General features: G+C 46.9%; 2 protein-coding genes across 2 annotated transcripts; one reads left to right on the forward strand and one right to left on the reverse strand.

Annotated features, from left to right (window-relative positions):
* The first annotated feature begins 19,540 nt into the window (after positions 1-19,540).
* On the forward strand, positions 19,541-20,077 carry LOC137536912 (histone H1B-like). The gene has a single exon (XM_068259089.1). The coding sequence runs from the start codon at positions 19,541-19,543 to the stop codon at positions 20,075-20,077; it is 537 nt and encodes a 178-aa protein (XP_068115190.1).
* Positions 20,078-20,839: 762 nt separating this feature from the next.
* LOC137536913 (histone H3) lies at positions 20,840-21,280 on the reverse strand. Its single transcript, XM_068259090.1, has one exon. The coding sequence runs from the start codon at positions 21,278-21,280 to the stop codon at positions 20,870-20,872; it is 411 nt and encodes a 136-aa protein (XP_068115191.1). The 3' UTR covers positions 20,840-20,869.
* Between the last annotated feature and the right edge of the window lie 2,260 nt (positions 21,281-23,540).

The raw sequence follows: 23,540 nt of genomic DNA on the forward strand, positions 1-23,540 counted from the left end.
AGATCCATTGCCTTTTCCTCTTAATGAACTCCTGGCAGCAGGCCAATCAGCTGCTCCTTCAATTGCTTGCAAGAATGAGCAGCAAGTAGAAAGTGTTACTGATAATTTTCCTGCAGCTTTGAATAAATCACCAAAAACAGCAAGGTCAAAGGCAAAACGCAAACGTTCTAAGAAACGTGTCCAATCTGCAGAATCGTTATCTTTAGCGACTGCGCATCAGACCTGCAATAAGATTCTGACATTAACAGATAATGAAATGCAATTGTCTTTCAGGGGAGTTAAATGGACTTATAAAACTACTAATGAACGTTCATCACTGGCTAGGGAAAATAAAGATTTTTGTTTAAAAGAATTATCTGAGTACTGCTGCGGTATTTTACCTCCAGGAGTTTTTTCACCACAACTTTTTTATGAATAGAGCCCAGTATGTCTCAATCATCATACAGGTTCATGCTTTTTGATAATAAGAAAAGGGACACATTTTAAATACATGCCCCTTTAAAGAGAACCTGTTATTTTATTTTTTTTAAACTGCCCCTGGGGGGGGGGGGGGGGGCACTTACCTCAAGAGGGGTAAGCCTCTGGATCTTAAAGGGAACTTGAGATAGGGAATTACTAAAAAACTATACAATCCTTGTCCATGGACAACGTTGACGACTTTTTTGTGTAGGGAGGAGGTGGCAGCATGACTAATGATTAACAAAATACTTAATTATACTATTTAAAAAATATTGTTTTGGGCTGTTGCATCTTTCCCATTTTGCCCCCAAAGCCCCCCCAAAATGCCCCCCCCCCTCCACCACCACTGTAAGTTCACCATTTCTTAAAATAGTACAAATCTCCTCAGATATTCTGTGGTCTTCCAGTGTGATTGTGTTGCATTGGGATGCTGTAGTTGCTCTGCAGAGACCAGAATGAACCAAAAGAATGTTTCCCATAGACATGTATTAGACATGTATGGTCTTGAGATACAGGACCTACCTGAATACTGAGATTTGGTAGCTGGTTGGTTGAACAGGCTTGCAGTGAACAATACTGAGCAGAACCTCCACAAATAGTGCCAATCACTACCATGCCCCCCCCCCCCCCCCCCCCCCGGATCAGTTGTGTCAAATACATAAAAAAAAAGCATGACTGTCAGGGCCGGATTTGTACTATTTACCACCCAAGGCAGCTGTCAGCAGCCACTCCCTTCTGTATAGATACCTAGATGCCCCCCCCCCCCCCCCTCCCCAGTATAGGTAGCCCGTTGAACATTCCCTCCAGTATAGGTAACCAGATGACCTTTCCCCCTCCTCCAGTTTGATAGCCTGATGATTCCTTCCTTCCAGTATAGGTATCCTGAGGACCTCTCCCCTCCTTCCCTCTAGTATAAGAAGCCAGATGACCCTCTAGGTAGCAAGGTGACCCTTTCCCCCAGTATAGCCAGCTGTCCACCCACCCTTGATCCAGTGGTGCCCTACACCATGTGGCCTTCCATAAATTTGTGACCATTGGGACACCACAGTGGAAGATGCCAGGCCGCAATTATTTCTCTAAAAAGGCGATACCCAAACTGTACCATGAAGTTGAGAGGCAAGTGGTGTCATCTCTGGCACACAGTGTTGGGTCAAGGGTCCATCTGACAACGGATGCCTGGTCTGCCAAGCACGGTCAGGGCAGGTACATTACTTTGATTATAATGATCCGTCACAGTAGGCAGATTTTACAAGCATAGGTATGGGAGGTATAGCCTCCAAACCAATGTATACGATACTACTCTGTCCAACTGCCCTGAACACAACCAGTTAACGATAACTTCAAACAATAATAAGAAATTGGTCTCAAGTGTAATCAAAAATACAAATATATTTATTTTATCAAAAGGTAGGAGTAAAAAGGGGTAGGGCAATTAAAAACTAGGGAAGGAATATTGCGGAGTCAGCATATGCAATATACATGGCCGGCCATACAATCAAAACAGACCACTCACTCCACGCATACAGATATCCCCCCATGCAACCTAATAAAATTCAGCGCTGAGGTAATCTTCGCAGGGAGACAGAAAACAAAGTCCATCAACCTTCTAATATTTCATCACAGGAGGACACAATGTAACAAGGATTACACTTGAGACCAATTTCTTATTATTGTTTGACATTACTTACACAGCCCATTGGTTCAACCTGGTGACCGCTGGCAAGCAGAGAGTACATGGCTGTGCAGCGGACCAACTTGTGACACCTCTACGGCTTGCAGGAAGGCCTCCTGCCACCTGCTCTCCTTCTCCTCCTACTCCTCCTGCTACATCCTCTTCACTGTCCTCCTCCTCCTTGCCTGAGTGGCAGTACAACTCTACTGGTGCTGCGATCTTCTCTCCAGCTACACCTCCCCAGAGCCTATGCTGCATGCCAGGTGGTACAACAGTGGCACGCCATCTTAGACATGTCTTGGCTCAAAGCAGAGAGTCACACTGGAGCAGCAAACAGGTGGATCAGTGGCTGACCCCGCATCAACTGGAGATCGGCAAGGTGGTGTGTGACAACTTCAGCAATCTCATTTTGGCTTTGAATTTGGGAAAGTTGACACATGTACCCTACATGGCCCATGTGCTCAATCTAGTAATTTAGAGATTTGTGTGTAAGTATCCAGGCTTACAGGACATCCTGAAGCAGTCCAGGAAGTTGTGTGGGCATTTCAGGCGGTCTTACACGGCCACGGCATGCTTGGCCGATATTCAGCGGAGAAAGAACTTGCCGGTGAGACACGCTTGATTTGCGATATCCCGACTCGCTGGAATTCAACCTTCCTTATGTTTAGCCACCTGCTACAACAGGAGAAAGCCGTCAAACAGTATCTCTACAAATACAGTAGAAGGACACACTCTGGGGAGATGGGGATGTTCTGGCCGAAGTACTGGACACTCATGCGAAATGCCTGCAGGCTCATGCGGCCTTTTGAGGACGTGACCAACCTGGTGAGTCGCAGTGAAGGCACCATCAGCAACTTGATCTCATATGCTTTCTTCCTGGAGCGTGCCGTGCGTAGAGTGGTAGATCAAGCTGTGGAGGAGCGTGAACAGGAACAGTTACAGGAACCAGATGTTTCCTCAACACCTGTAGCAGCACAGAGGAGGGGGAAGGAGGAGGAGGAGGAAGAGTCATGTGGGGAATAGAAGTCAGATGATGAGGAAGGTGGTTTTTTTGGAGGAGGAGGCGGAAGAACAACCGCAGCAGGCGTCGCAGGGGGCTTGTGCTGCTCAACTTTCCCATGGTATTGTTCGTGGCTGGGGGTAGGAGGAGAATTTACCTGACGTCGCTGAGGAAGAGCAAGAGGAGATGGATAGTACGTCTGCATCCAAATTTGTGCAGATGGCATCTTTCATGCTGTCCAGCCTGGTGAGGAACCCCTATATAAAAAAACTCAAGGGGAATGAGCTGTACTGGGTGGCCACACTACTAGACCCTCGGTATAAGCACAAAGTGGTGGAGATATTTCCAAATCACCAGAAGGCAGAAAGGATGCAGCACTTGCAGATCAGGTTGGCAACTATGCTTTACAGTGCGTTTAAGGGTGATGTCACAGCACAATGGAATAAAGGTGCCACTGCCAGTAACCCTCCTCCCATGTCCACGAAGGCAAGGGCAGGACGCTCTAGCGATCTCATGGTGATGTTGGACATGCGGACATTCTTTAGTCCAACGCCTCGACTTAGCCCTTCCGGATCCACCCTCCACCAACGCCTGGACTGGCAGGTAGCCGACTACCTGGCCTTAACTGCGGATGTAGACACTCTGAGCAGCGATGAACCCCTGTACTACTGGGTGTGCAGGCTTGACCTGTGGCCAGAGCTGTCCCTATTTGCCATCCAACTTCTGTCTTGCCCTGCCTCAAGCGTCCTGTCAGAAAGGACCTTCAGCGCAGCTGGAGGCATTGTCACTGAGAAGAGAAGTCGCCTAGGTCACAAAAGTGTTCAGTACCTCACCTTTATCAAAATGAATGAGGCATGGATCCCGGAGGGCTACTGCCCGACCGAAGACTAACTCAGTCCCCACACACAGCATCTCTGCCTGCACGCCGTGTGACTGCCTGCCCCAAGACTAAGTCGCTCCCCTCACAGCATCTCTGTCTGCAGGCCGCTTGACTGCCTTTTCCGTCACCACCAACACGGTCCAGGACTCCAGGTGGATTCCTGAATTTTTAAGGCCGCTGCTAGCAGCTGCAACAACAAAACAAACGGCATGTACATGTGTCAATTCCCCTTCGTGAGACGGAGGAAGTCATGCGTAGCGCAGCCGCACTTGAAGGCTTGAGCACACACAGTCAGTTTTCTTCTTTCAATGACAGTTTAAAGAAACAAATTGAACATATGCAAGCTGTCATTAAAAAAACAAAAACATCAAAAATTCCAAAAAGACCTAGCACGATGGGACTCGGATGAGGCCCTTAATCCTATTAAAAGATTAGATAAGAAAAGAAATAGACGACAAAAAAGAACAGGGTCAGAGGGACAGATTAGCATAGAAGCCTCAAGTTTTGATACAGATGCATCAGAAGGATCAGGAGCTAGTAGTAAAAAGTTGGTCACTTTTTTAGATCAGGACAGAGCAGGCAGACAGAGGAACAGAGGAAGATGAGGGGGAAGAGGAGGAGGGAGAGGAGAAAGCAGCAGAGAAAGGTACAGGATGAGGAGGGAGCGACAGAGAGAGATGGAAGAAATGGAGCAGGTCCAGATAGAACTGGGAAAAGAAATGGACAGGCGACTGACAAGGAGCGAGACGGCCAAGAAGGTGAGGAAGCAAGCATTGTAAGCTTGCGAAGCGGCTGTTAGGCCTGCTGCCTGACTTTTTCTCTGTATCTGTCATTGGATGGGATGAAATAAATTGGCATAGTAACTCAGCTGGTGCCCGGCCTGTTGTCTTTCCTATTGCAAAAATTGTTTATGATGCACAAGGCACCAGTATGCAAGCGCGGGATGCCTGGAGTATGCATGTGTGTAATCATCTATGTGCAATACTAAATTGGAATATGTACTATTTATTGCTGTTGATGGCTAAAAAGCTTTTGCATATGCAATTTTAATTATTGAATCATGAGTGCTCCTTCCACATGTGTATTTTTGGAGATTCTCTGTGTTCCCTTTTTCTTGACTAATACATTTTGATACTTGATATATTAAGGTGGCTGGTAACCCATAATTTTTTGCACATTAAGTTAGGAGCAACAAGCAGTTACCAGGCAGCAGTGAGCAGTTGTGGGCCAAGATGCAAGTTTTACAATGGGGCCCTTCAAGCACTCTATACATAGCAATTGATATGGTGCACCAAAACCTGCTAATGGCAACTAGAGATGTAGCGAACGGTTCCAGGCGAACTTTGGTGGTTCGCATTCGCCTGGATCAGGCGAACTTTTGCGGAATTTCGATTCGCCCCATAATGCACTGAGGGTCAACTTTGACCCTCTGCATCACAGTCAGCAGGCACATTGTAGCCATTCAGGCTACACTATGCCCTGGAGCCCCACCCCCCCCCCCTTATATAAGGCAGGCTCGATGGCTATGACACTCACTCATGTGCCTGCTGCACATAGACAGACTAGGGAGAGCTGCTGCAGATTTTTTTCTCCTAGGGAGAAAGTTAGTTAGGCTATGGGCTTGCTCCTGGCTGATTGTTATTGCTAAAATATCACCCCTCAACAGCTCATTTGAGAGCTAATGTTTTCCTGATGTGTGTGTGTGTGTGTGTGTGTGTGTGTGTGTGTGTGTGTGTGTGTGTGTGTGTGTGTGTGTGTGTGTGTGTGTGTGTGTGTGTGTGTGTGTGTGTGTGTGTGTGTGTTGCTCAGTGCTCACTGACACTGACATTATACAGCCCTATCTGTTGCAGCTGGACCTTGGTAATTGTTATTACTGTGCCAGCCAGGCTCTGCCTAACTATCTTTACTGGGACACCTACCTATGCCTACCTAACTACTGGGGCACCTACTTACCTATACGGGGACACCTACCTATACTAGGGGACCTACCTATACCTACCTACCTACCTATACTGGGTCCCCTACCTATGCCTAGCTAACTACTGGGACACCTACCTATGCCTACCTACCTATACTGGGTCTCTTACCTATGTCTAGCTAACTACTGAGGCACCTACCTATGCCTACCTACCTATACTGGGACTCCTACCTATGCCTAGCTAACTACTGGGACACCTACCTATGCCTGCCTACCTATACTGGGACTCCTACCTATGCCTACCTACATACAAGAAGATAATAAGGTCGTTGCTTCATTGGCTATCATTCATAAACCTGTTGTCGGTAAAGAGAATCTGTGCGGGAAAACACCACTGTCGGTGTTTTAGACTTCTGGCTGCTCATTCATAAAAATGTATCCAGTTGCGTAGCAGTGCGGAGATTCCCCGAACTTGGCTAGCGGTAGGCTTGCGGAAGCACAGTAAGCTGCCGAGTTGATACATTTCTCCGTGTTCCGCTCTACTGCAGCTGCCTGGGAGGTCTGTGTCTCCATTCACTTAACATTGTTATCGCCACATCAGAGGGACCGCTACTTCCCGACCTCACACCGCTTGCTCTAGTCTTTATGAATTAACATTTTATTACATTTTTTATGATAATCACCGCACAAGGCAGTGATTTTTCGCTCTGCTCGGTAATGTCAGCTTTTCATGCGGAAAGAGCCCTTATGAATGCAGATTTAGCTTCATGGTGGGAAAAGTCAGCTGTCTTAACCTCCTTGGCGGTAACCCCGAACGTAGTTCGGGGTAAGCCGCGCAGGAGGTTTTCTCCGGCCCTACTGGGCCGATTTGTTTAATTTTTTTTTTTTGCTGCACGCAGCTTGCACTTTGCTAGCTGGGTCAGCACACCGATCGCCGCCGCCCCGCGCTCGATCGCCGCTATCCGTTGCGCCGCACGCCCCCCCCCAGACCCCGTGCGCTGCCTGGCCAATCAGTGCCAGGCAGCGCTGAGGGGTGGTTCGGGACTCCCAATGACGTCCCGACGTCGGTGACGTCATCCCGCCCCGTCGCCATGGCGACGGGGGAAGCCCTCCAGGAAATCCCGTTCTTTGAACGGGATTTCCTGATCGGAGATCGCTGAAGGCGATCGAAGCGGGCGGGGGGATGCCGCTGAGCAGCGGCTATCATGTAGCGAGCCCTGGGCTCGCTACATGATATAATAAAAAAACAAAAACTGCTGCGCTGCCTCCTGGCGGAATTTTTTATACCGCCAGGGGGGGTTAAGCATTTCAGCATGCGGAAATGCTTTATGAATGATAGCCATTGTGGACAGACCAAATTTGATCAACTGGACAGTCACTGTTCTATCATTGAGCTACCACAGCCCGGCGACCATATGGGCTGGAAAACTGCCACGGCCTGCACTCTGGCCATGTTGTGCATCAGTCCAGCATGGCCGTCACTACGCAAACAGCTGTTTGCGGTGCGTTACACAGTGAGTTTGGTGTGTCAGTGTGAAGCAGTACTCTACTTACACTCCCTGATTGATGTATACACATGCAAGATGTTTGAAAGCACTTTAGGCCTGCAATTTAGCATTCAATGTGATTTCTGCCCTTAAAACGCTGCTTTGTGTCAAATCCAGATTTTTCCCCAGGACTTTGGGCATGTATCCCACTCCGCCATGCCCCCCTCCAGGTGTTAGACCCCTTGAAACATCTTTTCCATCACTTTTGTGGCCAGCATAATTTTTTTCTATTTTTCAAAGTTCGCCCCCCCATTGAAGTCTATTGCAGTTGTTTGCGGACGATGTTGCATTGATTCTGACCGACCCAACTAAATCATTAACACATCTATTAGAAGAACTGAAATTGTTCTCTTCAGCTTCTTTTTATAAACTAAACCATCATAAGTCTCTCCTCCTAGCGTTTAATTTAACCCTCAAGGAGAAAAATTATATTTCTAAGACCTTCCCATTCCCCTGGGCTGAATCTGAAGTTCCTTATTTGGAGATTAAGTTAACCTTTCCAACTGAAAAAATGTATGCCCGCAATTATATCCCCTTATTAACTGCCATTAAAAACGAGTGCTCAGGTCTATCAAAAAGATGGCTATCTTGGTCGGGCCGGGTAGCCACTTTCAAAATGTTCATCCTGCCCAAAATTCTCTATCTATTTAGGACAATCAATATACCTCTAAAAAAATCATACCTATTAGATCTGAAAAGATGTGTGTCTCAGTTCATTTGGCAAGGGAAAAAAGTAAGAGTCTCACACAAAGTAATGACTCTACCAAAAAAATGGGGCGGCATGGGCCTACCATGCTTGGAGTCTTACTATTATGCAGCCTCGCTAGACATGGTTAAACACTGGTGGGATCCACAATCTCAGAAACCTTGGGTAGAAATAGAAAAATATCTTTTAACCAAAGACCCCCACATAGTAATAAGAGGTATGATCTTAGGCGCAAAGACCCCTTCGTCCCAATATCCAACGATTAAGGCCATACTCCTGGCATGGGAACACTTCCTTAAACATCCTCCCGACACAGCTCAAACTCACACTCCCAATATCCCTCTATCAGTTCTCCATCAGTTCATTCCAGACCTTAATTTACAACATTGGCGCATAAACAAAGAAATATTGTTCAATGACTTATTTGAAGGCCCCAAAATTAAAACCTTTGCAGCAGGGGCGTAGGAATAGGGATAGCAGGCATAGCAGTTGCTATGGGGCCCCAGGCCACTAGGGGGCCCCATCATGGTAGCAGGAAACTTATTTTTTTATTATAAAATTTAGTTTATTAACAGAGCAGGAAGAAAGCACCCTCCACCCTCCCCAAAGCCCCTTTTCCCAATGATCCTGGCTAAAATCTTGAAGCAGCAGCAGGCAGGTGAGAGGGGACTATTTTCTCACCAGTCTGCTGTGAATAGATGCCTCCCTGGCTGGCCCGACAATTAATCTGTAGTTCCGGGCCAGGGAGGAGGCGCTGCTGGTGGTGGAGTGCACAGAGGATTCCCTGATGCTGCTGCTGTTTAGAGTGAGGAGACAGCCTGTGTGTGTGAAATACAGTTCCTAGGAGTGAGTGCAACCTCTTGTTCCATGTGAGTGGAGAGAGCAGGGCTGCATTGTCTGCAAGTAGAGAGTAAGTGTGGAGGGGGGAGGGAGTTGCAATGCTAACTTCTATTAGAAAAGATTAGAAAGGGGACAAAACTTGTAACCTGATCAGAGGTGTATTTGCTCACAGATCTGACACATGGCTGTAGTCCACCAGAAAAGAGTTCCCCATACACAATGCTGCATGTGGTGAGGAACAGCTCTTTCAGCTGAGGGAGTAATGTAGATTCACTTTCCATGATATGGGCATATCCTATCACTTCCCCGCATATTAAAGTACCCATACCCCAAAACACCCTTTTCTCTTTCATACCAATAACATACGCGGACTGCTATTGACGATGGAGAAATATATAGGCCAACGCAGCCCAACTTTATTAACACTTACAAATATTTTAATATAAAACATATAAACTCTTAAACCGTAAGAAAAACCAATACAGTGTTCAGGGCAAGGAAATCCGAAGGTTTAGTTAAATAGACCGAAACCTTGGGTATGCAGCCTTGAACCGGCCCCCAGACGCAAACGCTGTCTCGGGGACAGCTGCATGCCCCTTTTACTTAACCAATTAATTGAAACCGACCTTTCCTTCACGTGAGGAATTCACCCGCGTGAATTCCTCCACCATTTTATCACCGTCCTCCGGAAACCTTGCCCCGCCAGCTGCAATGACAAAATCATCAAAATAATCACCAAACTAAAGGGAGGGTGGGTGGGAACTTTTCCTGTCTCCAGCTTCTCTGATCTGATTCCTCCCCTTCCTCTCCACCTAGGACCCAGCTCTGCTGCCTCTGGAACCCCCACTTCCTGCCTAACGGCCAGCCTACCTTCCTTCCCCACAATTAACCCCTTGATGGGCAAGCTGTCTAGCCCTATCATGTGGGGGCCTCCCTAGCTCTCCGTGCTCGCTCCTCCCGGCCCTGTCTTCAGACTGCACTTCTCACATTTTCTTTCATTTGACCATTACTAGCTGCCCAGTGCAAATTAGCATGTACAAAAAAATCCAGCATGCATGTACAAGCTCTGTTTGTACTGTTTCCACTGCATACATTTGTGACAGTTTTCCACAATTGCGTGTAGACAATCTTCAGCAGCACATTACATAGTACATAGTCATGTCACTGACAGTCCGCAGGCTTGGCCGCCCCTCCCCCCCAGAGCCCCCCCCATACCATGGACCATGTGGGCTGGTATAGCTCAAGGTGCGAAGCCCCAGTCAGCCGGGGCTCCGCATTCTGGCTATCCCAGCCTGCATGGGAGACAAGGGGTTACAGAGGCTCGGGAGGGGGGACCCCACGTCATTTTTTTCAAAAAATTTCCCACACTCTGAACATAACCCACAAATTTTAATAAAAAAAAAAAATAAATAAAATTTTTTAATTTTTTTTTAAAATATTGTTTCCCAGTATCTTTTTAACATATCCTGCAAATTTGGTGTTGCTAGGATTTAAGGGGACTTTGCTATTAACTGCTAAAGTCGGCGGAAAAAGTTTCCACGGAAATGGCAGTACGCGATTTAAATAGATACATTTCTTCTTTGAAGATTTAAAATCGATTTTCTCAAAAACTATAAGGTCTTTTTGCACAATTTTTTTTCTTTGTGTTCCCACTATTCTTCTTAACATTCCCTACACATTTGGTGTTTCTGGCATTTAAAGGGGCTTTGCTATTAGCCGCTAAAGTCGGCGGGCGTTTAATTTTCCCACGGTCAGAAGAAGAATATTCAAAATCGATTTTCTCAAAAACAATAAGGTCTTTTTGAAAAAAAAAATGTTCCTCTTGTTCACAATTTTCTTCTTAACATTCCCTGCAAATTTGGTGTTTTTAGCTTTTAAGGGGGCTTTGCTATTAAACATTAAAGCTGGCGGGCAGATATTTTCCAAACGGCAGCAAAGCAAGGGTTAAAACGATAAATATCGTTCAGACAGGACAAAAAAAAAAAAGTTTTAAAACGATAAATTTCGTTCAAAAGGTCTGCACATTTTAACCTTTAAAACGATAAATATCGTTTTAAACATATATCGGGCAGAAGGGGGCGCCATTTTTTTGCCGGCGCCATTTTTAACTAGACGCGTCACTGACTGTCCTCAGAGGAGCTCACAATCTAATCCTGTCATAGTCTAATGTCCAACCATATTATTATTATGTATTTATATAGCTCTGACAACTTCTGCAGCACTTTACAGAGTACATAGTCATGTCACTGCCTGTCCTCAGAGGAGCTCACACTCTAATCCTACCATAGTCACAGCCTAATGCCCTAACATATTATTATTATGTATTTACATAGCACTGACCTCTTCTTCAGCACTATAAAGATTACATAGTCATGTCACTGGCTGCCCTCAGAGAAGCTCAAAATCTAATTCTACCATAGTCACATGCCCATCGCAGTCTAGGGCCAATTTTAGGGGAAAGCCAATTAAGTTATCTGCATGTTTGGGATATGATGTGGGAGGAACTGGAGTGCCTGGCGGAAACCCGTGCAGACATGGGGATAACAAACAAACTCCATGTAGATAGTGCCCTAGCTGGGATTTGAACCGGGACCCAGTGCTGCAATACAAGAGTGCTATCCACTATGGCACCATGCTGCCCACACATTCTAGCCACATTATGCTAGAAAAAGACAAACAACATTATAGACATCATTAGTAGAAGGCTGTTAGTTGCACCATCAAAGGGAGACCACTGGCAAGTAGATGTTTGTTTGGCTTGGGGGAGGGGGAGCCTGGTTAAAAAGATTGCTATGGGGCCCAGTGAGTTGTAGCTACGCCCCCGCTTTGCAGCACTCCAGAAATAATTCAATCTACCCCAGTCTCAACTCTTTTCATATTATAGAATATTTCACCTGATCAAATCAAGAAACTTACGAATTCCACAACTACCAACCCGAATCATTACCCTATTAAACTTCAAGGGCCCGCATAGGGGAGATATCTCAACATGGTACGAAAATCTACAAATGAACTCTCATTCACCTCTCAAGCGTTTTGCCCTTAATTGGTCTAACGACCTGAACACTCAGATCTCAGTGGAACAACTTATTAAAGCTACAAATATGATCCTAAAATTATCTAAATGTAACACCCACTGGGAACAATCTCGCAAAATTCTATATAGATGGTACTATACTCCAAGAAGGATAGCATCCTTCTCGAAAGACATATCACCCCTATGCTGGCACTGCTCTACCGACCAAGGAACTCTGCTACATATGCTTTGGGAATGCCCAATAATTTTCGCCTTTTGGAAAAAAGTTGAAGCTCTCATACAAAGAGTTCTTGAACAAAATTTCAAATTCCTCCCCAAGCTAGCTTTATTAATGGTGGGAATAGAAGAATTACCTATACTAGTTAGACCGCAAATAGCACACATCCTATTCGTAGCCCTTTCACTAATCTCAAATAACTGGAAGTCAGCCGACCATATATCCATTGAACACCTAAAATATACGGTTCAGAAGAACATACTGATGGAACAAAAAATTAGATACCAGAATACAGGGAGATTCTGCCCCCTTAACTTGCCTAATTTGTGGATAGGACACTAATACTCCATAGAACAGCAACTAGATACGAAACTAGCGTTATATTATTGACTTAGAGATCAAGCCGCCCTTAAAGAGAATCTGTATTGTTAAAATCGCACAAAAGTAAACATACCACTGCGTTAGGGGACATCTCCTATTACCCTCTGTCACAATTTCGCCGCTCCTCGCCGCATTAAAAGTGGTTAAAAACAGTTTTAAAAAGTTTGTTTATAAACAAACAAAATGGCCACCAAAACAGGAAGTAGATTGATGTACTGTATGTCCACACATAGAAAATACAACCATACACAAGCAGGCTGTATACAGCCTTCCTTTTGAATCTCAAGAGATCATTTGTGTGTTTCTTTCTCCCTGCAGTTCTCATGCACTGAAGTTTCAGGCTGCTCTTTTTTCTCCTGCAAACAGCTTTGCCCTTGTCTGTAATTCTTTAGTATGTGAAAGCCCAGCCAGCTCAGAGGACGATTTATCCAGCTTGTAAAAGATAAGAGAGAAGCTGCTCTAATCTAAATAATACACAGGCAGTGTGCATAGAGGGGCCTGGAAGGGGAAATTCATAGCAGAACCACAACACTGAAGAACTTGGCAGCCTTCCAGACACAGGCTGACAAGTCTGACAGGGGAAAGATACATTGATTTATTACAGAGACTGTCATAGTAGAAAGTGCTGCAGTTAGCCAGAACACATTAGAATAGCTTTTGGAACTTGTAGGATGATAAAAAACAGGATGCAATTTTTGTTACGGAGTCTCTTTAACCAGTGCTGGTCGTAATGGAGAAAGCTACGCTTACGGATCATTACGCGTAATTTTACGCTATTACGCATTACGCTTACGGCATAGACATTCAATTTCGGTACATGTCTATAATTACGCATAGCACTTACGCAATTACGCGTAAGTATACCGTAATTCAGGTTATTACGTTATAGGCTTATGCGTAAAATCCTACTAGCAATTAATGCGTAAGGTCATGCTGCCAAGCGGAAAAGTTGACGCATGGATCAATGTTAGGTAGCCGCCGACTTTAAGGGTTAATAGCAAAGCCCCCTTAAGTGCTAAGAGCCTCAAATTTGGAGAATATATTAAGGAGATCAGAAGGAATAAGAGGAAATTTTTTTTTTTCAAAAAGACCTTATAGTTTTTGAGAAAATCGATGTTAAAGTTTCAAAGGAAAAATATATACATTTAAAAACCCGCCGACTTTAACGGTTAATAGCAAAGCCTGCTTAAAATTTAGGAACACCAAATTCACAGGGTATATTAAGGGGATCAGTGGGAATAAGAGGAAAAAAATGTTTTCAAAAAGACCTTATAGTTTTTGAGAAAATCGATTTTTAAGTTTCAAGGGCGAAAATGTCTTTTAAATGCGGAAAATGTCAGTTTTTTTTTGCACAGGTAACAATAGTGTTTTATTTTCATAGATTCCCCCAAGTGGGAAGAGTTTTACTTACTTCGTTCTGAGTGTGGGAAATATAAAAAAAAACGATGTGGGGTCCCCCCTCCCAGACCTCTTTAACCCCTTGTCCCCCATGCAGACTGGGATAGCCAGAATGCGGAGCACCGGCCGCGTGGGGCTCCGCACCCTGACTATACCAGCCCGCATGGTCCATGGATTGGGGGGTCTCGGAAGGGGAGGGGCAGCCAAGCTTTCCCCTCCCCCTCCGAGCCCTTGTCCAATCCAAGGACAAGGGGCTCTTCTCCACCTCCGATGGGCGGTGGAGGTGGAGGCCGCGATTTCCTGGGGAGGGGTTCATGGTGGCATCTGGGAGTCCCCTTTAAAAAGGGGTCCCCCAGATGCCCACCCCCTTCCCAGGAGAAATGAGTATAGAGGTACTTGTACCCCTTACCCATTTCCTTTAAGAGTTAAAAGTAAATAAACACACAAACACATAGAAAAAGTATTTTAATTGAACAAAAAACATAACCACGAAAAAAGTCCTTTAATATTCTTAATTAACCATTAATACTTACCTGTCCCTTTAAAAGCCAGTTCCCACGCAATATCCTCGGAAATATACTAATCAGTTACAATGTAACAAAGTTATTACAATGTAACAACTTTGTTACTTTGTAACACCACCGCACCCGACGTCACTCGCCGCTCACCCGCCGGCCGCCGCATACACGCTAGTCCCCGCCGGCTCCCGCCGTCCACTCCGCCCACACCTGTCACTCATATACATGCTGGCACCCATGGGTGCCAGCATGTATATAGGTGACATGTGGGAGAGGCGGGGAGGGCAGCGGAGCCGGCGGGGACTTAGCGTCCCTTCACCCGACAGAGCTCTGAGCTATATTAGCTCAGAGCTCTCGAAAGCATCTTTGTATTTGGGCTCCAAGGAGCCCCATTGGTCCTTAGCAGACCAATGGGGTTCCTTCAAATCAGAAGGAACCCCATTGGTCTGCTAAGGACCAATGGGGCTCCTTGGAGCCCAAAATACAAAGATGCTTAGAGAGCTCTGAGCTATAGCTCAGAGCTCTGTCGGGTCCTGCAGCACAGACGCGGCGGCGGCGGTGAGTGACGTTGGGTGCGGCGTAGTTACAATGTAACAAAGTTGTTACATTGTAATAACTTTGTTACATTGTAACTGATTAGTATATTTCTGAGGATATTGCGTGGGAACTGGCTTTTAAAGGGACAGGTAAGTATTAATGGTTAATTAAGAATATTAAAGGACTTTTTTCGTGGTTATGTTTTTTGTTCAATTAAAATACTTTTTCTATGTGTTTGTGTGTTTATTTACTTTTAACTCTTAAAGGAAATGGGTAAGGGGTACAAGTACCTCTATACTCATTTCTCCTGGGAGGGGGGTGGGCATCTGGGGGACCCCTTTTTAAAGGGGACTCCCAGATGCCACCATGAACCCCTCCCCAGGAAATCGCGGCCTCCACCTCCACCGCCCATCGGAGGTGGAGAAGAGCCCCTTGTCCTTGGATTGGACAAGGGCTCGGAGGGGGAGGGGAAAGCTTGGCTGCCCCTCCCCTTCCGAGACCCCCCAATCCATGGACCATGCGGGCTGGTATAGTCAGGGTGCGGAGCCCCACGCGGCCAGTGCTCCGCATTCTGGCTATCCCAGTCTGCATGGGGGACAAGGGGTTAAAGAGGTCTGGGAGGGGGGACCCCACGTCGTTTTTTTTTTATATCTCCCACACTCAGAACGAAGTAAGTAAAACTCTTCCCACTTGGGGGAATCTATGAAAATAAAACACTATTGTTACCTGTGCAAAAAAACCTGACATTTTCCGCATTTAAAAGACATTTTCGCCCTTGAAACTTAAAAATCGATTTTCTCAAAAACTATAAGGTCTTTTTGAAAACATTTTTTTTCCTCTTATTCCCACTGATCCCCTTAATATACCCTGTGAATTTGGTGTTCCTAAATTTTAAGCAGGCTTTGCTATTAACCGTTAAAGTCGGCGGGTTTTTAAATGTATATATTTTTCCTTTGAAACTTTAACATCGATTTTCTCAAAAACTATAAGGTCTTTTTGAAAAAAAAATTTTCCTCTTATTCCTTCTGATCTCCTTAATATATTCTCCAAATTTGAGGCTCTTAGCACTTAAGGGGGCTTTGCTATTAACCCTTAAAGTCGGCGGCTTTTTTATATTATACGGGAGCGTAATATTACGCGATTACGGCAGACTGTGTAATTTCAATGGGAGTTTACTGTCTTACGCGTAATTTGTTACGCGTAAAACGTAACCCTACGGTCTACGCGTAATTAATTACGCGTAATACCGTAACCTTACACGTAACGCTTACGGTGCATTTGTAGTGAATTACAATGCGTAATTACGCTAATGCGTAATTTCGGCCCAGCACTGCTCTTTAACATCATCATCAGGACCAGATAATTAAACATGGCAAGCTCAGACCGTCACTGGTAACCACCATAATAAGTTCACCATATATTTTTCCTTTCTTTATGTTATATTTCTTTATTTCCTTTAAAATGTTGACTACACGACTTATGTTTTTCTTTGCTTATGCTGAATGATGCTGTAAACTATTACACCACTAATATATGCTTAAAGAGGCACTTAAGCCAAACTTTTTTTTTAAACCTCCAAGTGTACACAATAGATGAGGGTGATAGGAGTCTTACCGCACAGTTTGTTTAGTTATCACGTCCTCTGTCTCCAATTAATCATCCCTGACAGCCAGCCCTGACGGCGCCTGTCGGCGAATGACCCAGGATTATAAACAGACCAATCTTCCTTCTCTCCCTGGGTCCTACTGCCGCCGGCGCCGCTGACTGTACTGCGTTGCAGAGTGCATGAATTGTAAGAAACGTGCGCGCGCGTATACATATATATATATAGCTATATAGATATATATATATCTTGATAAACATAAATATGCCAAGTTGAGAATTACTATAAGATGTGACATAATTACATAATGTTGCTAATGTATCAATAAATACATTGCGTGACTTATAAAAAATTTTTTTTTTTTTACCAAACAGAAGGGGCCGGCTGATGTTTCTTCCTCGCTGTGCTATGCTGTCTGCGGAAAGTGACAATCAGCCGGACACTATACGAAGTGTGTAAGCGCATGCTCCGGCAATGCCTCGGGAGCAGCGCTTATAGGTCTCTACGCTTGTGCACTCAAAGAGACAACTCAGTGCACGAGCGAGCGTAGCTAGGAAACAGGCGACGCAGGAAGCGAAGAAGCGCTGGCTGACCCGGAAATAGTTCCGGCCAGCCGCGCCATTTTGAATAAATTAAAAATAATACCCCTGCCTGTAACTACTGAACGAAAGGCTCCGCAGCGGCGCTGCACAGGCGGAATTGCAGGCATAACATAAAGGAAAAAGGTAATGTCCTTACATTGCAGAACGATCTTGGCTTAAGGTTCACTTTAATACACGTTATACAAGTGACCACTAGTAGCTTATTGGGGTCCTTAGGACCAACTGCCCAATGAGAAATAGGTTGCTTTTCCTAGATGGGGGGATATAAATGTAATGTCCCTGAGTATCCTATGGAGGAGCAACAAAATTAAGTGTATGAAATAACTGTGCTATTATATAAGAATGACAAATCCATGTATGCATATTCAGCAACCACGTTGCTTATGATATAAAGTTTGTTTATGTATATCTGACTTTTTGGGCAATAAAGTTTGATGAAAAAAAAAGAAGTCTATTGCAGTTCGCAAACTTTTCCACGAACCGAACCTTCCGTGAAGGTTCGCGAACCCAAAATTGGAGGTTCGTGACATCACTAATGGCAACTATAGTGTCAGAGGTGCAAGAAGGGAATGAGGAGAAGTTTGTTAATAATTACCACTATTCAAAGTGTCTATAGAAGTAATTATTATGAGCACAGGACCAATAGAGAGCTAATACTGTAGTTGAGGGAGGGCCCTTTGGGGCCCCTCTGGCCCAAGGGCCCTGATCTGGTCGCAACCTCTGCATCCCGTATTGCTACGCCCCTGCAAATGGCAGACAACGGAAGAGAGCTCAGCCTGTGCTAGCCTCCGGGACATTTCCCAGCATCATATTGCTTTCCAGGGGTAGGTCGCCCCCCAGCCCCGTATAATGTGTGGCGAGGATCCTCTCTTGCATATTGCGGGAGGGAGTGACAGGAGACCCCGTATATTAGACATGTTACCCCCTGATAATGATGGAGATCAGGGGAGCAGGAAGCGGAGCTGGTCACATTAGAGCTGGATTTCCCGGCCGCTGTCGCCGCTCAGAAGCCCCCCGTGACTGTAATGGAGGAGGGGAGACCCCTGTCAGCCGGGCGGCCGCACACAGGGGGCGCATCGCTACTTTCCGGGGGGAATAAACCCACTTTTCTCCCGGCGAGGAAACACAAGCAGAGAGCCGAGGAGTGACAGCTGAGTGGAGAGGCGGCTGAGAGTCCGGATCCCACCAATAGGAAGACGGGACGCGCTACTGTCAGCAGCCAATGGCAGCGTAACCGGAGAGAGTATATAAGCGCTCACTGGCAGCCACTTGCAGTGTTACACTTTGTAATATAACTAGGAAGATGGCAGAGACCGCCCCAGCAGCCGCCCCTCCCGCAGCGGAGCCCGCCGCCAAGAAGAAGCAGACTAAGAAGGCGGCAGCCGGAGGAGGAGCCAAGAAAGCCAGCAAGAAGCCTTCCGGCCCCCCCCGTGTCCGAGCTCATCCTCAAGGCCGTGTCCGCTAGAGATGGGAAGTTCGGATCTTTTCAATGATCCGGATGATTCGAATCGGATCATTGAAGAGATCCGGATCTTTGATCCGAATCTCGGATCATTTTACTACAGGAAGCATTCGGGGGTGAAATGAACAGCAGGACAGGTCTGTGGACAAGAGAAGGAGAGGGGGGTGGACACACAGAGAAGGGGAGAAGATGGACAGAGGGCAGGGAGTGGACAGAGAAGGGAGGAGGGACGAGCAGAGAGCAGAAATGTTTGCACGTAATACCCACATGCTGCAATCATATGCTTTACATATATTTCACCTACATGTTCATCTGTACACTTTGAAAGAAAAGGTCGCACAGTGAAAGAAAGTATTCCCAGAAGATAAGTGCAGCTGTTTAGTGCCGAGTGTAGGAGGATTATATTGCCTTTCAATCACACTGTCTGCAAAGTTACTGAGCTGTGCTGAGCCAAAAGCTTCCAATGTGTTCACTGTGCAGCACTACGGAACAGACAGCCTATAATGGGCAGCACATTGCAGCCAGTATGTGTGCTCTACACATATCTGGCAGTGGCACCCATGTCCCCTCTCTCTCATCTACCTGTCTCCCTGCAAGGCTGCCTCCCATCCAACAGAGCGATCCCTGCTTCCAGGACCCCGCTGCCCGCTGAGAGGGGGCGTGTCGCTCCTGGCCCCGCCCCTTTTGCGATCCGAATCGTTCATTTTGATGATTCGGATGATCGACTCATAAAATAGATTCGGATCAAAGATCCGAATCGTTCATGATCCGGACAACACTAGTGTCCGCCTCCAAAGAGCGCAGCGGGGTCTCCCTGGCCGCCCTGAAGAAGGCTCTGGCTGCCGGAGGCTACGATGTGGAGAAGAATAACAGCCGCCTCAAGCTGGCCATCAAGGGCTTGCTGACAAAGGGCAGCCTCGTCCATGTCAAAGGCACCGGCGCCTCCGGATCCTTCAAGGTCAGCAAGAAGGAGGCAGCCGGCAAAGAGCACAAGAAGCCGGCACAGGCCAAGAAGAAGCCAGCGGCTGCCGCCAAGCCTAAGAAGCCGGTTACTGCCAGGAAGCCCAAAGCCGCCAAGTCCCCGAAGAAGCCTAAGAAAGCCCCCAGCGCAGCCAAGAAGAGCCCCGCTAAGAAGGCGGCCAAGAAACCGGCGGCAGCTGCTGCCAAGAAGCCCAAAGCTGCCGCTAAACCCAAGAAAGCCGCCAAGAGCCCCGCTAAGAAGGCAGCCAAGCCTAAGGCCTCCAAAAGCCCGGCAAAGAAGGCAGCAAAGCCCAAGAAGGCCGCTCCTAAGAAGAAATAAGCTGCAGCTTATCACTCCATAGACCCAAAGGCTCTTTTCAGAGCCACCCACCTCCCCCCTGAAGAGCTGTGATGAGTCTCATGTTTACATTTACAGCGGGTATAAGGTGTAACCGGGTACTAGAGAAGGATAGACTCCTCAAATACAACTACCCGCCAAGAAAATCCTTCTTCCTTCCCCCATAGATCCTAGTCCGCCCATGGCTAGAGCTGCAAGCAGTAGCATGCAGGTGTGACTTATTCCGCACTGGCATTACTGCAGCACTTGTCATGTCACACCGTACTGGCTGCAGCGCAATACGTGCGGTACGAGCAGTGTCGCACTGCAGAGCAGCTGCTGGCCAGGAGAGGCAGTTACAGCATACAATGCTACCTTTATCAAAACCTCTCGGCTGAGCAATTTATATGCACCAAAAATGGGAGTATAACTGCCCTAATCACTTTAAGTCACTTACGCGTCGACGATCGCAACGTGAATTGGAATACCAATTGCAGAGATCTCAGAAATGCGAATCGTTTGAGTGCCGTAATACAATCTGCACTGAAAGTAATAGAGAATATATCCCTCGTTACATTACAGATCATTCCCTCTTGTAGAAAACCACACCACTGCTCCGAGATGCAGTTACATAGTTGGCAAAGATTATAAACGTTAAGGTTTAAAATGACCCACGAAATATACACTGGTAGATCGTCATCGGACTTTTAGTAATCGTGAAACAGCCCTGTGTAGAAAATGTGGGTGGCTCTGAAAAGAGCCTTTGTGTTGTGGGTGATAAATTATAACGGAAGCTTATGCCCTCTCGCCGCGGATCCTGCGGGCCAGCTGGATGTCTTTGGGCATGATGGTGACCCTCTTGGCGTGGATGGCGCACAGGTTGGTGTCCTCGAAGAGCCCCACCAGATAAGCCTCGCTGGCCTCCTGCAGAGCCATGACGGCCGAGCTCTGGAAGCGCAGGTCGGTCTTGAAGTCCTGGGCGATCTCCCGCACCAGGCGCTGGAAGGGCAGCTTGCGGATCAGCAGCTCGGTGGATTTCTGGTAGCGGCGGATCTCTCGGAGAGCCACTGTACCGGGCCGGTAGCGGTGAGGCTTCTTCACTCCTCCGGTGGCCGGGGCGCTCTTCCGGGCGGCTTTGGTGGCCAGCTGCTTGCGGGGAGCTTTCCCTCCGGTGGACTTGCGGGCGGTCTGCTTGGTTCTGGCCATCGCTCAACCAACAAATTCTTCTCACGAGTGAGAATAGACTAAGGAAAGTGGCCGGGAAGCGCCTTTTCATACAGCCCGCGCCTCTCTGTCATTGGCTGCCTCACACCACGCCCTCTGCATGCCATTGGTGGCACGCGACTACGCGGAGAACCAATTATCTTTCACCCTATTTACAGCACATCAGCCTTTACATGGCCTGCCTCCTGCTGCGTGGGATCCAATTACCGGGCGGCTCCACCTAATAATCCCGCCCAGAGCGGCCGCTGTCTGGCTGGGAACTCACGCCGCACGCTCTGCATGCTAAAAAAAAACCATAGCTATGCAGCGCTTTGGGCTCTGATTGGCCGGGGCGATCAGGTGCTTTTATCTGAATGGCTACTGGAGAACATTTGTTATTTTTCAAATGTACCGCCACAAGATTGCTTCGTTACACCAGCCCGCCATTCTACAATGTTACCTTGTTAGGCTCTTTGAATTCTTTACTACATTTCCTATCATCTTGAATGTCCAGTCATACCATTCACCGTATATTATTTAACCTGCCTGGCGTTCTATTAAGATCGCCAGGCAGGCTGCGGGAGGGTTTTTTTTTAATAAAAAAAAAACTATTTCATGCAGCCAACTGAAAGTTGGCTGCATGAAAGCCCACTAGAGGGCGCTCCGGAGGCGATCTTCCGATCGCCTCCGGCGCCCAGAATAAACAAGGAAGGCCGCAATGAGCGGCCTTCCTTGTTTTGCTTACATCGTCGCCATAGCGACGAGCGGAGTGACGTCATCGACGTCAGCCGACGTCCTGACGTCAGCCGCCTCCGATCCAGCCCTTAGCGCTGGCCGGAACTTTTTGTTCCGGCTACGCTGGGCTCAGGCGGCTAGGGGGGCCCTCTTTCGCCGCTGCTCGCGGCGGATCGCCGCAGAGCGGCGGCGATCAGGCAGCACACGCGGCTGGCAAAGTGCCGGCTGCGTGTGCTGCTTTTTATTTGAGCCAAATCGGCCCAGCAGGGCCTGAGCGGCAGGCTCCGGCGGTACTGGACGAGCTGAGCTCGTCCAGACCGCCCAGCAGGAGAGTAAAAGTGGAGTGGACTATTGGACGATTCCTCTTCGTTCCCCTGTAGATCTGTATGTTACACGTATTAGCAAGCATTATGGTTGTAGTAACAAGTGGCGGCTGATCGGCTGGGCTGGGCGGGGCATCAGCCAGGGCTGTAATAGTAAGTCTCCTGGCTCCACACACACACACCGATCTAACACCGAGCGAAGCGTGACAGAACTGGTTTGGCTGGAGTGACCGGATTTCCCAGCAGATCGGATATCTGGATGGTTTGGCGCACCATCCATTATCAAATTCACGGAGATTCCTTTTACTTCATGTTCTTGTAATAAATATCAAAAGTACTGTGAATGGAAAATGTACTCAATACGGTCAGTTGAGGGGCTGCGCTTTAGTGATATTTACCACCACCACCATACACGCACGCTGCCTGACTGTTACATTCATTGTATTGCACAGTATTCCTGTCCTGGATAGAGAAGTTACCATATCTATGATCTAATGCTTTCCGGCTGGGCCGCTTCTGGTCAAGCCCGCCAGCTGCACAGACTCGTCAGGAATCAGTACAGATTAATGCACAACGCCGGTGCGTCCGCATTATTCCATTATAATTCCATAAAGACTATCGGCTTCTCTGAATAGACGCATAGGAAACCAGTTTATTCTGTATTAAGTTTAATTTCTTCCCCGGAGAGACTCTGGCCCACGTTTATACGAGAGACTTCTGGTCTACTGGGAAATGCAGCAGTTAATAGCTGCAGGATGGACCTATGGAATTCACTGCTCCACCAAACTAGGACTTGCATACATGTAAAGCCCCACACGGCTGGAGGAGGCGAGTAACTTCAGCGTGGAAATCCTCCTGCCAGCACAGTCGATCTATAAGTTGGAGAATTAGAATACTCGGGGGAACCCTGTACAGCAATTAACACATTGGGCTCTATTCTCAATGAGTTTCCGCATGCGGTAAAGTACATGCGGGAAGTTTGCACCCAAAATACCGGCAAGTTGGGATTCTCAAAATGTTCCGCATGTTTTTTCCGCATGCGGAAAAAGTGTGATAAAAGTGCGGGATTCATGCGGTAAAATTTCCGCAAAAGTCGGTATTTTCCGCAATAAAAGATCAATTCTCAAAGATGTTCAGGCGCATCTTTTCTTCGTTAATTACCGAATTTTTATCACCTACAAGAAGTAGGTGATATATTCCGCATC

This window comes from Hyperolius riggenbachi, chromosome 10, assembly GCF_040937935.1.
Source record: "Hyperolius riggenbachi isolate aHypRig1 chromosome 10, aHypRig1.pri, whole genome shotgun sequence".
Lineage (NCBI taxonomy): Eukaryota > Metazoa > Chordata > Amphibia > Anura > Hyperoliidae > Hyperolius > Hyperolius riggenbachi.

Excerpts from the sequence above, each read along its gene's own strand:
- LOC137536912 (XM_068259089.1), top strand. The coding sequence starts at position 19,541 with ATGATCCGGACAACACTAGTGTCCGCCTCCAAAGAGCGCAGCGGGGTC.
- LOC137536913 (XM_068259090.1), bottom strand. The coding sequence starts at position 21,280 with ATGGCCAGAACCAAGCAGACCGCCCGCAAGTCCACCGGAGGGAAAGCT.